This window comes from Peromyscus leucopus, chromosome 2, assembly GCF_004664715.2.
Source record: "Peromyscus leucopus breed LL Stock chromosome 2, UCI_PerLeu_2.1, whole genome shotgun sequence".
Taxonomy (NCBI): Eukaryota; Metazoa; Chordata; class Mammalia; order Rodentia; family Cricetidae; genus Peromyscus; species Peromyscus leucopus.
In genome coordinates this window covers 14,846,057-14,864,018 of record NC_051064.1, presented here as the reverse complement: position 1 = coordinate 14,864,018, position 17,962 = coordinate 14,846,057, and the positions used below count along the sequence as shown (strand labels likewise).

Here is a 17,962-nt window from a genome sequence, read left to right as displayed (position 1 = left end):
CACCCACAGTGGGTCAGAAGAGAGAAGGAAAGGATGAATTCACCAAGAAGAAGTAACAGTTGTAAATGTATATGCAGCGAACTCTGGTACTCCAATTTCATAAAACAGAAGAATGGACACAAAAGGTTTGATTTTTGAAACAATAATACTGGGTGATTTCAATCAGTCAGTAGCTAGACCAACCAAGCTAAAATCAATAAAGAAATTGGACAGTTAAAGTACATCATAGGTCAATAGACTGAGCAGATATGTATTGAATATTCCATCCAACTGAAACAGAATACATGTTCTTCTCAGCAGCCCCAAGAATCGTCTCTAAAACAGACCACATTCTAGGCTATAAATCAAGTCTAAGCAAATAAAAAAGAATCAAAACCACCTCTTGTATCTTTTCAGCTCCTAGAACAATAAAAGTATAAATCAAAACATGGAAAGAAAATCTACAGAAACTATACAAATACATGGAGACTAAAGAACGAACTTTTGAATTACCACCAAGTCATTCAAAAAGTCAGAGAGGAAAAGTTCCTGGAATCAAATGAAAATGAAAGCACAACTTCAAGGTAGTTGTAAGAGGAATATTTATAGTTATGAGTGCTTTAAAAATCAGAAAGATCTTAAATAATAACCCAATGAAGTACCTCAAGGTACTAAATAAAATGAACAACTTAGCTGGGCGGTGGTAGTGTGTGCCTTTAATTCTAGCACTCTGGAGGCAGGCAGGTGGATCTCCAAGTTTGAGGCCAGGCTGGGGGACAGAGTGAGTGCCAGGACTACACAGAGAAACCCTGTCTCAAAAAAACTAAAATAAATAAATAAACAAATAAAACAAGAACAATCCAAACTCAAAAGTACTGGATGGCAAGAAGTAACAAAGAGCAGGACGGAACTTAATGGAATGGAGACAAAAACAGTGATGTGTTTGGTTGTGAGTCCACCCTTTAACAGCTAACCATCTCTCCAGCCCAAGAACTATACATTGAATCAGTTTAACAGTTGGTTCTTTAAAACATAAATAAGACAGACAAACTTTAAGCTGAACACCTAAAAGAAGAAGAGCCAAATTAATAAAATCAGAGATGAAAAGGGAAGCTATTTTTGTTTCCAATAAAATAAAAGACTCATTAGAAAGGACTTAGAAAACTCATTTAAAAATAAACCTGGAAAATCCAGAAGAAATGGTAAATTCTTAGATATATATGACCACCAAAATTAAATCCAGACACACACATACACGCACAAACAATGATACCTACATCATAGTAAAGTTCTCCTAACAAGGAAAATCTTAGGACCAGATGGATTCACCATCAAATTCTATCAAGGTTTTTGCTTTTTTGTTTCTTGAGACAGAGTCTCTCTGTGCAGCCCTGGCTGTCCTGAAACTCACTCCGTAGACTAAGCTGGTTTGAAAGCGCAGAGATCCATTTGCCTTTACCTCCTGAGTGCTGGGATTAAAGGTGTGCGCACCGGACTGGCTTTCTATCACACTTTTAAAAAAGAGGTAATGCCAGCGTTCTTCCAACTGTTTTATAAAGTGGAAAGGAAAGTGACACTACCAAACTCATCCCACGAAGCCAGCATCTTGCTGACACCAAAACCGAATAGGAGCACAACGGAAAAGGAAAACTACGTTCCCCTTTCCCCATGAACATATGTGAAAAAAACTCCCAATACAATTCTCGCAAATCAAATTAAAAAACACATTAAGCAGATCCTATTCCTTGACCGGGCTGGCTTCATCTCGGGTATGCAAGCTTGCTTTAACACTGGCAAACCAGTCAGTGTGGTTCAGCATGTGAATAGATACAATGACAGAAATCAGAGGATCTCTTGATGCAGGGAAAAACCAAACCAAACCAAACCAAATGGTCTGTGTTTAGAGACTCAAACCAGCTGGACTGTGTAGTCTTCATGGAGCAGACACAAATCCCTCCTGTTCCTCCTTACTGGGCACCTCATGTAAATGAATGAGTGTATCGGGGGACAACAGAAGAAGAAACATTTTTTTCCATACAATAATATGAATGTGAAAGATACTTGTACTAGATGCTCACTGACATGAACTGGTTGCCATGGATTTAATAAGAAGGAGTAAAAAAGTCAAGACATATCATTTACTACTAAGAGCACCTTCATATTTACTGTTAATTACTAAAGATAGCAAAAGTTGTTTGAAAGGGCTAGAACATGGATTTAAAACACATGTAGGAAGCCTGACTTTATATTTCTTGGCATGTGAAGAGACAGATGTGAATTATATATGAGGTAAAATCTCCCATACTCTAATTCTGTGCATAATAAATTACCATCCTCCTTTTCTCTTGTCAAAGAAGCAATATTAAAAACAATAAATTATGTACTGTGAGGTTGTAACTAAGTGTAAATGAAACATGAAACTATAATTCTATTAAACACATTAATTCACTGTATAAAAGATCCATCCATATTTAAATAAAAACATCCCTAATAGGTTTAAAGGTTTGCTTATTTCTTTTTAAAAGCGAGTAATGTGTAAATAACAATGACTAAATGTTATGGACCACTGTTTCCCCATGCTTTCCCAAGTCACTTATGCTAAAAAACTTTGAGCATTTTTACATATTCATAGGGCAAAATATACACCTTCGTATCTTTAAATAATGTTGAAATCATTTAAAGCAAAAATGTTTAATTTGAAAAATATCAACCATTGTGGCCTCTAATTATTTTTATAAGTTATTAGAAGAAAATTTCATTATAAAATGTAGCTGGAAAATTCTCCTGATTAATCTTACGTATCTGATAAAACAAGAGCAATGCCTGGTACCTGTATATATCATGCTTCACACTGGCCCTTGATTTCTGTCCAGGTTCATAGTTCTCGGGTGGCATATAGATGATTGTCCCTCCTTCCGGTGCAGATTTGTTACCTCGTGATTGAGAGAGTGACATCATGCGCCATTTTGATAAACCAAAATCTGCAATCTGTAAGAGGAAGGAGTTGAATTAAAATTGTCTTTTTTTCTTTAAAACATCTAAGAGCTAACTGCTTTCGTTTTCATATATTGTATTTATAATGGCTATCAGACTCAGGAAAAGCTATGTACTATTAATATTCCACAGCTTCTTAACAAGTTAAATACTACAGTGCTATGCCCAATAACTCTAGATGTCCTATACTCTGATAAAGTTTGTAGTAGAATATTACACATGTTTAAAGGAAACTAATTGCTTCAGAATCTGAATAAGTCTGCACTGAGTATTGTTTTTTATGGCATGAAGCTTTAGGATAGGCTGTACTTTCCAATACCCTCACCATTGACTATTCCTTCTCATATGCCATAACTAGATTGAACATTGCTTACAAGTTGTCTTTAATAATTCTTTTTTTTTTTTTGATTTTTTTTTTTTTTCCCGAGACAGGGTTTCTCTGTGTAGCTTTGCGCCTTTCCTGGGACTCACTTGGTAGCCCAGGCTGGCCTTGAACTCACAGAGATCCGCCTGCCTCTGCCTCCCGAGTGCTGGGATTAAAGGCGTGCGCCACCACCGCCCGGCTGTCTTTAATAATCCTTTTTGTTAAATTTATTCATTTGTGTATGGATGTGTAAGGATGTGGCCATGGGAAGTCAGAGGACAGCTTCAGAAGTCAGTTCTTTCCTTCCATCACTTGGGTTCTGGGAACAGAACTGCAGTCACCAAACTTGGCAGAACGCTTGTATAGCTAGACAGTTTGCCAGCCCAGGTTTATAGGGTATTAGTCTTGTTCTAAAAGTGGGATCATTAAATTTTAAAATAAGCAAAATCTTACAACAGTAAAAGTCATCACTATATGCTTTCATGCTCACTATTAAGAGTCATTTTGGATGGCACATATCACATCGTGTGTGTCCCGCCCCCAAGAACGCACAGTTAAATAATTGACCAATGGTAAACACTGTTTTCAGTATGTCTTTTACAGCTTTATTTCTGTTGTAATTTATATAGGTTATATAACTTTCTTAATGTTTAAGGTTTCTCACTTTTTAAATATAAAAGGTAAAATGTAAGACTAGAAAAAATTATTTAGTGGGCAAGGAGTATGGGAAAACTTCAAAGACATTTAAATTACTTAGACTTATAATGCGTACTGAAGAAATTAACAAAGTAGGATGAGCTCCATTTGGAGTATTTATCTCTTGTATTTTTTTAATAGAAGAAATCATTTATATCTGTGTTTAGATGAATGAGATAAACATTGCAGCCCCAGACCATCAAAAACAGAATGCACAAACCTTTCATACATTTACTATAAGCTGAAGAGGTGACAAACAGGAAAAGATCAAGGGGAGATAAGCTGCCAAGCAATGGAAAGTCAGGCCTGGCTAGTTCTAAAGGCAAAGGAACTTCAGTTACGAACACTGGGTTCTGGAGTTGAGGTTATTTCAACTGACAGTGTAATTCTACCACTTAATTGGTTGTGGGACCCCGAGGAAACTGTTTAATTTCTCTGTGTCCTACATTATTCATCTGTAATGGGATAATGTATTCAACGAAAGTGTGTTGAAATAATTCAAACTAGTCCTTCTAGGGAATTATTCAGAAGAGCATCTGTCACATGACTCACTAGCCACACGAGTTAGTCACTATTACTAATGTATGCACGTACTGAATTAGCATACTATATTCCATTTACATGTATAGAAATTATTTATAAATTGAAAACAAAAACATTTAAAAAGTAATGTCAGATTGAGTTTTACAAAAGAAAAAAAAAGTGTTTTTTTGCAAGTCTATATTCTACTAAGAGCCTATTCTTTATTAACCCTGATTAAGAAGCCTTTGGAAGAATTTGTAAAGGGGTACTTTAAGTTATCAAAAAGAAACTTTAAAAGTGATTAGAAAATTGAGACGTCAGCAAGAATTTATGAAAAACAAATGACAAAGATCAGTGCTCACCAAGTGGTGGTGGCGCATGCCTTTAATCCCAGCACTCAGGAGGCAGAGGCAGGGGGATCTTTGTGAGTTTGAGGACAGCTTGTGCTACAGACTGAGTTCCAGGATAGCCAGGGCTACACAAAGAAACCCTGTCTGAAAAAAAAATCAAAAAACAAAAAACAAAAAAAACCAACCCAACGCAATGCAACGCAAAGCAACGCAAAGCAACGCAAAGCAAAGCAAAGCAAAGCAAAGCAAAGCAAAGCAAAGCAAAGCAAAGCAAACTAACAACAACAACAAACGGACAAGGGCTCAGTTGCACATTTCACATGACAGAGTGGTTCCACAGATAATAAAATAAGAGAAGATAAATTTCTCTGGTAGCAATGCTACTGTACCACCAACTTCAAAGTTTGTATCCATAAAATATTTTGTTTACTTACATCATAACATATTTGACTATTAACTGAGCAGATGTATTTGTTATATGTAGAATATCCGAAATTAATTCATTAGCTCACTTAATTTAATTATGGGATGCTTCTCCATGGCATGTGCTAGGTATGTGGTAGGTAACCAACAGGCTAAATTGTTTTCTTCATGAAACTTAAGTCTAAATGATCAGCCAGTCTGGGCTGCATGAGGACTCTTAGACAAGAAAAGGAAATAGGTGTGACAACACAGTCACACCATTCACACTCAAATTAATCATGTTAATTAAGAAAGTCATGTCAGTTGGTGAGAAATATCCTGGTATAGGCTACAATAGGCTACAGAGAAGAAGTAGGTGGAATACGATGGAGTAAACCATCAGGACACTTGGGAAGAGCAGTCCAACAAGGACTCCTCTAGGAGTCTTTGAGGAGAAAGAATAATGGTACCTACCAGGATATCCTTAAGAAGCTGAAGGATGATTCCCCAACAGTATGGATTAACAAAAGGACTGGTATTCATGTTCAGGGAGGTGCTTAGGGTTAGGCTGTGCTGCTCTGTTAAGGGAGGCTGTTACTGTACAAAAGGAATTCTAAAATGTACATGATAAGGAGAGGTAGCTTAAATGATAATACACGAAAAACAACAAGAATGACAACAAAAACATACAAAGAAACCACTGGGGACCTCTGGCTGACAGTCCACTTTGAGTAGTATGACTGCCTGTGGCAACTGGTTAATTACCAAAACGCTTTCTTATTTCTCTTTTCATGTGACAGGTCTCATGCAGTCAGATTGGCCTCAAACTCACTATGTAACCTAAGCTGGCCATGAACTCTCAATCCCCCAATCTGCACCTCACAAGTGCTGGAATTACAGGCAGCATTCACCTACCATCCCTGGCTAAAAACTTACTACTAAGTGTTTAGGACTACAAAAATCATACTTTGATTCAACTCTGCATGCATCAGATTATGTCAGATGTATTTTGTTTAGTTCTAAGGACCAAAATTTGTGATTATTGCCAAAGTGTGCCCTCAAATTACACAAGGGAATAAAACTCATACGAACAAGGGACTGAATGAAGACTGAAGAAGGTAAAGCTATTTAGTACAGAAGAGGAAAATTACCTAGGGCTGGGAGAAGCAGAGGCACTCCAAATATTAGAATGGCTGTCGTATTGAAGAGGGACTGAATTTACTACATTTATCAATAAAAAGTGAGGTAGAACTAATGGATAAAAGCATCAGGGAAGGAAGCCTGATCATGTAGGAAAGTGTCAGTTACTCAGGATCTCCTCTGCTATGGAGCAGCTACTCTGGAGACAAAGCTGCAGCTGACTGTCAGGTCTTGTAGAAATGATGGGATACCTCAGTCAGCCCCCTCTCCCTCTCAGGAAGGAAGGTAGGGCCACAAGCTTGACCTTTCTTTCTGTTCCCAAACTACCACTTTATTCTAAGAAAAAGCAAGTGTACTCAGAGATTTTTTTTCTTTTTCTTTTCTTTTCTTTTTTTTTGGTTTTTTTCAAGACAGGGTTTCTCTGTGTAGTTTTGCACCTTTACTGGAACTCACTCTGTAGCCCAGGCTGGCCTCGAACTCACAGAGATCTGCCTGCCTCTGCCTTCCGAGTGCTGGGATTAAAGGCATGCGTCACTGCTGTGGATGATTGATTGATAAATAAAACACTGATTGGCTAGTAGCCAGGCAGGAAGTATAGGCGGGACTAGCAGAGACGAGAATTGAGAGAACAGGAAGGCAGAGAGGAAGAGATGCCAGCCTGCCATCCAGGGAGCATCGTGTAAAGGCAGCAGGTAAAGCCACGGAACACGTGGCGACACATAGATTAACAGAAATGGGCTGAGTATAAGAGTAAGAGCTAGACAATGGTAGGCCTGAGCTAATGGCCGAGCAGTTTAAATAATATAAGTGTCTGCATGTTTATTTTATAAGTAGGCTATGGGACTGCCAGGGCTTAGTGGGACCCAGAGAGAAAAACTCTAGCTACATGCTGCCGCCACCACCACCTGGCAGTAGTTTTTTTTTAACTTACTTTTTCTCATACTTCTGTTTTAAAATTTTCTGTTACAACTTTCCTATTAAGTAATGGAGAAATAGGCATTTCTTTGAACATTTTAAATCATCCTCTGACTATGTATGCTATAGAAATAGGTATATAAAATACTATATAAAAATAAAGTGAGTTGCATTTAGTATTAGTTACTCAGCAATTACCCCTCTTTTGAATTCCCCCATTCTATACAGGGTTACAGTATACCTTGCCCTTTACACAAAAACAAATTCAAAGCATGAGATGTCAATATAACACTAAGCATAATACTAAGAAACCTGAGAAGGTAACAGGGTAAAATTGTCAGTACCTAGTGTTTAGGGATAGTGCTTACAAGTGGTAGCAAAAGCATGACACATAGGGACAAAAGTGACAAACCGGACCTCAGCAAAGATAAAATTTTTCTTGGCGAAAGGCTTTGCTGAAAGGATAAAAATAGGTCTAGGAAATGGCTCGGTGGTAAAGCCCTGCTGGGCAAACATGATAGAACCTGAGCTTAATGTCTCAGAACCCACATAAAACGTCCAGGTGTGGCAGGATATAATCCGAGTGCTGGAGAACTGGAGACGAGAGGATCCCCGTCACTAGCCAGCCAGTATAGCCAATGATTACATACACACACATGAGCATACACCAGGACACACACGTTCTCCATGACTCAGTACAAACACAAACACACGATAACAACACAAGTTGTGGAGAAGTATTTGAAAGGAAATATTTGAAAATTATTATCTGATGAGTGAATGATGGACTCGTATTTAAAATATATACAGGGATCTTAAAATTGAGTGGTAAAAATACAAAACCCAATTAGAAAATGGGCTCATTCAAGAAGCTTTTCATTGAAAAGGCTCTATGAGTGACAAGGGAGTATATGAAAAGGTGTTCAAAACCACCCATTCCTGTCCAGTTTCTGGTCTGAAAGCTGTATCTAATTATGTAGGGAACCTGCGTAAAGGCAGGTACATGGAACCACTCTGTATTATCTTTATAACATCCTGTGACTCTATAGGAATTTCAAAATAGAAAAAAAAATGTTTTGAAACATCGTGAGCTGCTATTTTGAACCAAATTCTATCGCTAAGCTTAAGAATAACTGAGCCTTAAGCCAGGTGTGGTGGCACACACCTTTAATCTCAGCACTCAGAAGCAGAGACAGGAGTATTTCTGTGAGTTCCAGGACAGCCAGGGATACACAGTGAGACCCTGCCTCATACACACAAACAAACAGGAATGACTAAGCCACTGAAAGAAAGGGGCTGAGGTGTAGACAGCCAAGGAAGCCCTGAGCTAGTGAATATTGCTGCCATAGGCAAGGCCATGTGAAGCACCCAATGCCTCAGACCCATAGCAGTGGCAAAGCCTTGCCCTGGTCCCAGGGCAAATGTTGGCAGTGTGTTCAAAGCCCAGGAACTGGGGCTTCCTCCTCCAGGATCTTTACAGCTCAAGCTGTTTCATCCCTTCATGTGCTGAGCCAGGTTTCCCAGCCCCAAGCCGCATGGGAAGTGGTACTGAAGACAGAAATTAAGACACAACTTAAAAGATTTTTCAGAATTATTAAGAACAAAGTCCCAGAGAAACCTTTTTCAAAAGTAGTTACCTTAACATGAAATTCATTATCCAACAAGATATTCTGAGTCTTTAAGTCATGATGAAGTAGAGGGGGGTTCATGTTGTGCAGGTAATTTACACCAAGAGCAATTTCATGCAGGATGCGGAATCTCAATGGCCACGCAATATCAGGATACTCAGTTTTCTTTGTATGGGTGAAAGAAACAAAACAAAAGTTACTACCTTAATTTAACAGTTAAAGATTAAGAATTGCATGAGGAAGCAGATTATAAACTAAGATAAAACACATGCTCAATTTCATAACATAGTATCAAATGCTATGGTTTGGCATTCTTATATTTTACTTCCTTTAATTTTTTAGAGATGTTTATGATAACTATAGCAGTGGTGTTTCTCTTTTTATATTGGCCATGCAACTGAATGGTATTGTTCAGAATGGTAATGAATGGCCTTGTTCTTTAGCAGACACAATTCTCTGTTATTTGCATGCATATATAGTCAGGCTCAGTTATTTACACTCCAATCCACTGCTCACTTATATGGCTTCAGCCAATAACTTATAGCCATAAGTCTATATACATACAGAAAAAAATATAATCTGCTTCTAACATACCAAATTATTCAAAATTTAACTTTTATATTAATTTTAAACTACAATTACCACTATAATCTCTATATCAGTTAAAATTGAGAGTATATTATATTTATTTGAAGACTCATACCTGAAAGAGTTTGTTATTATAGTCTGTATGTGTGTGTGTGTGCATGGATACACAGTGTTATGGGGGGTACGTGTGCCAGGGCGAGTGTGGAGGTCAGAGGACAATTGTGTGAAGTCAGTTCTTTCCATCCACCTTTACAGGATCTTTGGTGTCAAACTCAGGTGAACAGGTTTGCATTGCTGTGTGGCAAGTGCCCGTACCTTCTGAGTCATCTCACTGACCTATATTTCATACTTGTAATTACAAAATTTTTCTACATTACCTCTTGAAACATTAGCCTTTGAGACTTTTCTTCTTGTGGCATAAAGCTCATTTTTTGTTTGTAAACACATATCCACCTGAGTTTTTTAAAGTGTTTTCTGAATATAAGAGTTAATGCAGTTTCCCAGGAAATGTATACACTCTGAAAAGTCAGACACTTTGGGAAAGGTGGCAATGGCTTATCAGAGCCCAAACCCCTGGGTTTGTTTTCCAAAATGCTTCATAAAAGTCACCTTTTTGAAGTGCCAAAATTGACTTAGGATTCTTTCTGAAATTAAGCCTGCTTAAATTTCAGTGACCAATTGCTAGGGGGATGGTTCAAAATATTTCAGGCTGTTTACAGCACATGTCCATTTTATTCAATGATCTTTTATGATGTTGGGGGTGAGCGCCTCAAGATAAATCACACTGTGAGTAATTGGTGTATTATTTAGGGTAACATACCAAGGAAATGAAAAGAAATATGAAACACTAACATGGAGCATTAACTCTTGAGAAACACATACAGCTCAATGCCTTGGAGTAAGTGAATCTTTTGTTGGTTTATCAAAAGGCAACTTTTCAATATGAAGTTTAAGGTAACAATGGGGCCTCTGAATGGCAGTGTCCTATGGAGGCTTTCCCTCATGGAGTCAAAGGTAGAGTGACATGCATTCTCTATTTTATGGTCACATCTAAGAGTTAGGAATATCTCTAGAGGAGGCTACAGAATTTCCAGTGGGCTCCAAATCTGGGTGCCAGAGTATCTATAAGGATGTGGAAAGAAAACATTAGAATTTCTGCTTAAACTTCACTTCTCAAACAACAAAAAAGAGATTGTGCTTTACAGAATCTTTGTAACTTGATTGCTGGGGCAGAGTCACAAACCTTACAGACTGACACCAGTTACTTCAGTCCATCTTTGTTTCAGATGGTCACAAGTCATGAATAGAATGCGATGTGTTCTGAAACAAAGAGGAAGTCACTGCGTGAGCGGCTGACAGTGGTGCCCACGTTCCCTTGCTTGTGTAGAAAGCTTGTGAAGTGCTATCATGTGGGCGTGCCATAGGTATTCACAGGTAGTACACAGTTCTATTTAGCCCAAATCCTCAGGAAATGGAGCATCTGATCTAAGAAGATTTCTGAGAGCAAATGCAGACGGGAAGGAATAAGGGTGTAAGATCAAATAAGAATAAAAATATAATACATGTATTTTGAGAATGAGGACCCCTCAGTTTGTTTGTTGATAGGATTCACAAATAAAAGCCAGAGCAACTTATACCTTGCAAAAAATTAGTATTGGTTCAAACTGCTATAGATAGAAAAATGTCATGTATTTTGTCAATGAATATAATTTACTTGGTCCATTAACTAATAATACTTAATTTGGATCCTAAATAGTCACTAATATCAAATGTGGTTTAACAATGGGCTATATAGTGTATTGAAGTTAACAATGGGCTATATAGTGTATTGAACTCATCTCATCTATTTCCCATGCCATCTGTGTATGAATACACACATACACACACACATACATACACACACACACACACATACACACACACACACACACACACACACACACACACACACACACACACTATGGATACTGTTACCTATGCTAAATAATCTGGGACCTTTGAATTCAAACCCAACTCCACAGTAACAACTCAAACAAAGCCACAAAAGGTTCATCAGTTCAACGGTGCTTCATATTCTTACTTCATTCATTTATGTACTATACTACAAAGTAATGTGCTTGAATGAAGAACAAAAATACTATAAATAGTTTGAGCAGACTATGTAATAACTGTAGTCATTGAAAACAAACAGTACTTACTCTATGTAGAAGTTCATTTAATGATCCGTTTGGCATGTATTCAGTAACTATGCCCAAAAATTCAGGCTCATTGCAAATTCCCAAAATTGGAAGAATGTAACTAAATCTAGCTTTATGTAGTATTTCAGCTTCTCGTAAGATATCATTTCTTTCACTAAGGAAAAAAAAAGATAATTATTTCAGATAATGAAAAACATACAATGACCATGCCCACAGATTAATTAAGCTTGGATTTTTTTTTCATTAATTAGCTATGTAGCCTCATATGAGTTTTCAACTCCTGTGTCCCTTAGTTTCATCATATTTAAAATAGACATAATATCTACTTTATATATTCTCCTGGTCTGTTTAGAGAATAGCCAAAATAACATCTATCAACCACTGGTGGTAAAAGTGCTGCCCATGGTTATTACTGTACTTTCCACTGTTGGTAAAAGTGCTACACATGGTTATTACTGTACCTTTCCTAGGAAAGAGAAGGAACGGTGTGAGAGGAAGCTCCAAAAGTTGACCTGTGTTAGCATGACTGATGCTTGAACTAATGACATTATTAAGATTATTTTATATTAAAAGGAACATCTAATTGGAGTAACATTATGCTTTATGGTTACATAACATGTAAAAGTTTTCCAAACATGAATCTAAAATGTTCAAATACTGCAGATGTAATTGCTTAGGTCAATGGTTTTCACCTCCCTAATGCTGCAACCCTTGAACATAGTTCCTCATGCTGTGGTGACCCCTAACCATACAATTATTTCCATTGCTACTTCCTAACTGTAATTATGAATCTGCTATGAATCGTGATGTAAATATCTGTGTTTTCCAATGCTCTTAGGCGACCCCTGTAAGGGTTGTTTGACCTCACAGGAGTCGTGATTATTAGTTGAGAACTGGCTTAGATGATGATGGCTATATCAAAGTCAGTAACGCTTACAAGTTACGTACCAAACTCAGGAAAAGAGCAGAGAACAGGGAGGCACTCATAGCCGATCCCTGGTATACCACATGCCTTGGGCATGAATAAAAGGTAAATGGTTAACTTTTAGTACAAATAGAGTATGGTCAGTATTTCAGAGCATACAAAGACAAAAAGGCATCTTTGCCTTTAAAGGCCCATAATTCTCATAAAAACAAATAATACAAGGAAGAATGTTTTAAGTACCATATATTTTACACATATATACATGTACATATACATATATATATACACACACATACATATAAAGAAAAAAGGAAAAGCAAACTATGGGCTGTTCAGAGATAGAATTTTGAGCAAGGTGAAGTCACCACGGTCTTCAAAGACACAGGCTTTCAGTGGAACCTGAAGTTATGGCTAGAATTCAGCACCACAGGGGAAGCATAGAAAGTGAATGAGGTCTCCATGAAAAGCAAGACCTTGCATCTCTTTTGTACGTGTACCCATCCCCAGGACTTACAACAATGCCTCCTATCCAGTAACACACGAGATGTTCAACACCCATGTGTCAGATGAACTAAGGAAGTGAAACTAAAACTGACTGCTTAATAGGAACTAGGATTCGTAACAGTACATGCAAAAGGAGTGATGGGAAAACAAGCATGTCAGTATCCTAGGACTCCCAAAGACACTTCGTCTGACCATCAGCTATGATCGGAGGTTTTGAGCAAGAGAAATCAGTAAAATTAAGTTTGAAGATAATTATCTTGATACAATATGAGATTAATAGAAAGAGGAACAGTTTTGAGGACTGTAATAATAGTTTAGACATGAAGTATGGGGAACTCGAAACTATACAGTATTAGTGAAAGAAAAAAGAAAACACTGGCTGAATAGAATGGCAGATGTTGGGACTGACTGGCTATAAAGGACTTTAGAAAATTACAAAGGAAGAGAAATTACATTGGTGCCATCATCGTCTTTTAACACCCCAGATGCATGGGTGTTGGTAGCAATGACATAAATAGAAACGCTTCCAGAACAAGACTATTGGGTAAGTGATGATGATTAGTTGGCTCTGGCCGGCTGGCTGGCTGTTGAAATGAGAATAGCAACAGACATTCCTGACCAGACTGCTTAAAACACAGACACACAGACACACACCCAACCATGGTTAGAAGTTATTTATCCTTTGAGTAGACAATATATTTTATGTTTTTAAATTTATGATTTGCAAGAAAACATAAAGCAAAAAGTTTCTCTCTTCTCTGCTCCTGACTTTGACTGTAAGGAAACCAGTTCTATCAATCTGTGAGGCCCATTTAAATAAACTTCAATTTCTCAAGTTCTGTATTGGCCCAAGAGATAGAGGTCGACAAGACAGTCGCTGTGTTACTCCTTACAGGATGAACCTGAAGATTCCTGACACTGAGAAGCATCCATAGAGAGGGGACACTGGCAGTCCCAGTGACATGCACATGTAAGGCCCCTTTCCTCCTGTCCACAGTATGAATAAGGGGTTGGGAGACAGCACAGCTGGTGAAGTGGCCGTCACACACGCAGGAGGATCTGCATTTGACTCCTTAGAATCCACCTAAAAGTCAACAGCAGTGACATCCAAAACACAACTTCCCCTCCTCACCCCCAAGACAAATGGTGCTCCTGAGGAATAATACCTGAAGGTGACCCTGGCCTCCATATCATGCACATGGACCAGCACATACAACATGTGTATACACTAACACAAACACACATGTACACACACACACACACACACACACACACACACACACACACACACACACAGGCTGATGTATTCTTCCTTCCTGTAAGCCACTTTATATGCACTCCAACCCTTGAACCAACTCTCTAAAGCTGGTTCCATTTTCTCTGCTTTACATATAGGGGCACCCAGACTCAGAAAAAGGAATGATCCTCTGGTGACCACAACAATACAAAGTGACAGGATCAAGTCAGATTCAAAGTGTAGTCCTGGTACTCTAAGGTCTATGTTTTTCCTGTTCTATTGTTTGACCAGAAAAGCAAGCTGGATGGTTTGTAACGTTAGATTTCATCAAGACTGAGGGGGAAAATAAAATTAAAAGATTAAAAAAAGCCAAAACTGTAAAAGACAGTTTTAATAATTATATCACCAAAATTACCCAACTCAAAATTTCAATAGGAAATGGTTACCCCATCTCTAGGGTACTTGAACAACCAATAGGAGTCATCTATTCATTAAGGTAGGAAGACCCACTCATTGGCTACAGAGAATGACTCATTAATCATTAAAATAACATGTAACGTCACGTAAACTTATTTTCCTTTCAGGTCATCTTAAAGAACAATGGGTACTTTATCTACATGAGAGCATAATATACGTACATGTTTATTATTCATATTTTATAAGTGAGGAAATAAGATACCCAAAGTCAATTGCATCAGCCTAGGCCTATGCACTTGCTAAGTAAGATCTTAGGCAACAAGAGAAATGAATGCAATGTAGTAAGGTCACAGGATTTTGTTGGTCTTAGGAAGATAAGTTTCAATCCAATTCAATGAAGTTATACAATGAAGTGGTTGGTGAATATGGGAAAGCAACTCCATCTTTATCCCTTGGCTCACAAAAAGCACAAAGCTTAGGTAAATTAAAATCTTGAAAAGCAGAATCCAAAGTGAGAAATCAATTAGCTTTGGTGTACTTAGTGGTCTATTAGTGAGTACTACATACCCATAGAATGTTTGTTTACTTGGCTCCTAACCAACCTCCTTTAAAGTTGACTATTGGCCCACACACTTACCCAGCATTGGCTCCATCGACTATAAGGCCCAGTATAAACAGGCACCACACCTTGTGTATTCCTGAATTTGGATTGTGGTACACAAAACGTTTTAGTGTTTCAAACGACAGTGTGATCTAGCACATGGTGGGGGAAAAAAAAGCTACAGGCATATGAAAGTCCAATGTTCATTCTAGCAGGGTTAAAGCCAAAAGAGGTATCTGATGCTGGATCTGACCTATACCACTCATTAAGAGCCTCCGGCCAATGGGGCTGCTATTACCTCTGCATTTTCACACTAGATCCAGAAGAGAACATTGCAACCACAGATGTCAGTGCATTAAGAACTGAATGAAGGTCTAGTTAAATTCTCGACAAAAGGAAAACACACAAGAGTACTGACTAAACCCACTGACTAACACATACAGTAACAGACCCATGGTATTTAGTTGTAGTGTTTTCCTGGAAACAGAAACCAAAGCTACTCTTTTTTTTTTCTGATGTGGAAACTGGACCCATATAGTATCAGGACATGAGGCAGTCAATTTTTTCTTTTTTAATGGTCACAATTTTTGACCATTTAACAATCTCTGAATTCAATTTACTGTTACAAAAACAGCGCCACGCCACACTTCCTTTGAGGACTTCCAAAGTAAGAGCTCGAGTAACAACTGCCAATGTAGCGTTTGTTATCCGAACTTCATGACTGCACCTAACAAACCACAAACAAGACAAAACCAACCAACCAAATCAAACCAAAACATGCAGGCTCTGGAGAAGCACTGATGAATAAAAAATATGGATCGAAACACATACATAATCCTAGAAAAATATTTTGACATGTAGTTAATATAAAAACACCGGTACTTTTTTTTTTCTTTAGTACTAAATGTCAAAATCCGGTGTGTATTTTGCACTCACTGCATATTTCATTTCCGAGAGCCCGGTTTCAAGAGTACCACAGGTCTTGTGGCTAACAGCTAGCTAAAAATAAAGCTAAGCCTGCATGCACTGTATCAACACACGTCTAGTTCAATAAACAGGCTTTTAGAGGTAGCCGTGATTGCAGGTTTTTGGAGGAGAGTGGACACCACGGATGGAAGGAGAGGCAAGCTGGAAAGTCTGACGCACGGCCAGGGCAATTCTCACGTGGACCGGGATAGCCCCAGTGCTAAGGACTCGCAGCGGCGGGGAGCTGGGCGCATCACGGTCAGTGCGGCCGGCCGGTGGCCTTGCGGGCCCGCGTCTGCGTGGGGCCCCGCGGCGGCATCCTACCTGTCGAGCAGCGGCGTGTGGATGTGCAGGTGCTTCACGGCCACCCGCACGCGCCAGTCCGCGTGGCGTGCCGACGACACGGTGCCCGAGGCGCCGCGGCTGAGGTAGTGCAGGTCGGCGAGCTTGTGGTAGGGGATGGTAGGCAGCGCGCTGCAGATGGCGTCCCCGTTCATGGCTCTGGCTGAGCGGCCGCTCCGCTCGACCCTGGCCGCGGCCGGTGCTGTGCGGCGTTAGGTCGCCGGGCAGCCCATTCCCGTGCGGTCGCTGCAGTTCCGGCCCGGCCCGCTGTCCCTGGGAGCCCGTCGGATCTGCGGCCGCGCTAGGGCGGACCTTCCTCCGGCCTCCTCCAGGACCCGCGCTCCTCCCTCCACGGACCCCACCCTCCGCCTGCTTCTTCTGCGGTTTCCTTCCTCCACCCAACTCCGCAGCCTTCCTCTCCTTCCCTGGCCCCTCCCCTGCCGGTTCCTCCCTCCGCAGGCTCCGCCCTCCGAGGGCCCCTCCCTCCTTAGGCTCCGCCCTCCGCGGTCCCCTCCCTCTGCGAGACCCTCCCTCCGCAGACCCGTCTCTCCGCAGGCCCCTCCCTCCGCAGACCCGTCTCTCCGCAGGCCCCTCCCTCCGCAGGCCCCTCCCTCCACAGGCCCCTCCCTCCGCAGGCTCCTTTCTCCGTAGGCTCCTTCCTCCTCAGGCCCCTCCCTCCGCAGGCCCCTCCCTCCGCAGGCCCCTCCCTCCGCAGGCCCCTCCCTCCGCAGGCCCCTCCCTCCGCAGGCCCCTCCCTCCGCAGGCCCGTCTCTCCGCAGGCTCCTCCCTCCGCAGGCCCGTCTCTCCGCAGGCTCCTCCCTCCGTAGGCTCCTCCCTCCGCAGGCCCGTCTCTCCGCAGGCTCCTCCCTCCGCAGGCCCCTCCCTCCGCAGGCCCCTCCCTCCGCAGGCCCGTCTCTCCGCAGGCTCCTCCCTCCGCAGGCCCGTCTCTCCGCAGGCTCCTCCCTCCGCAGGCCCCTCCCTCCGCAGGCTCCTCCCTCCGCAGGCTCCTCCCTCCGCAGGCTCGTCTCTCCGCAGGCTCCTCCCTCCGCAGGCCCCTCCCTCCGCAGGCTCCCGGGGTAACGTCATCAGAGGCGGGGCTCAGGGGCTGGCGGGGCTCAGGCGCCTTCGGGCCCCTCCCACCCTTCCCCCAGCCGTGTGGGCTCCTCGCAGGCCTGGAGCACTTTTCCTCTGGGG

At 40.7% G+C, this 17,962-nt stretch overlaps 1 protein-coding gene across 2 annotated transcripts in view; it reads right to left on the bottom strand.

Annotated features, from left to right (window-relative positions):
• Ripk2 (receptor interacting serine/threonine kinase 2) overlaps nucleotides 1-17,158 on the bottom strand; it is a 33,469-nt gene extending 16,311 nt beyond the window's left edge. Inside the window, exons 1-4 of one of the 2 annotated variants that reach the window (XM_028871629.2) lie at nucleotides 16,751-17,158; nucleotides 11,777-11,930; nucleotides 9,000-9,155; nucleotides 2,810-2,967 (exon numbers count right to left, since the gene is read on the bottom strand). In XM_028871629.2, coding sequence (XP_028727462.1) covers nucleotides 2,810-2,967; nucleotides 9,000-9,155; nucleotides 11,777-11,930; nucleotides 16,751-16,923 — 641 coding nt within the window. In that variant the 5' untranslated portion in view covers nucleotides 16,924-17,158. Of the gene's footprint in view, nucleotides 1-2,809; nucleotides 2,968-8,999; nucleotides 9,156-10,821; nucleotides 10,899-11,776; nucleotides 11,931-16,750 lie in introns of those variants that run through there. The other variant, XM_028871630.1, reaches the window with a different exon arrangement.
• Nucleotides 17,159-17,962: the final 804 nt, after the last annotated feature.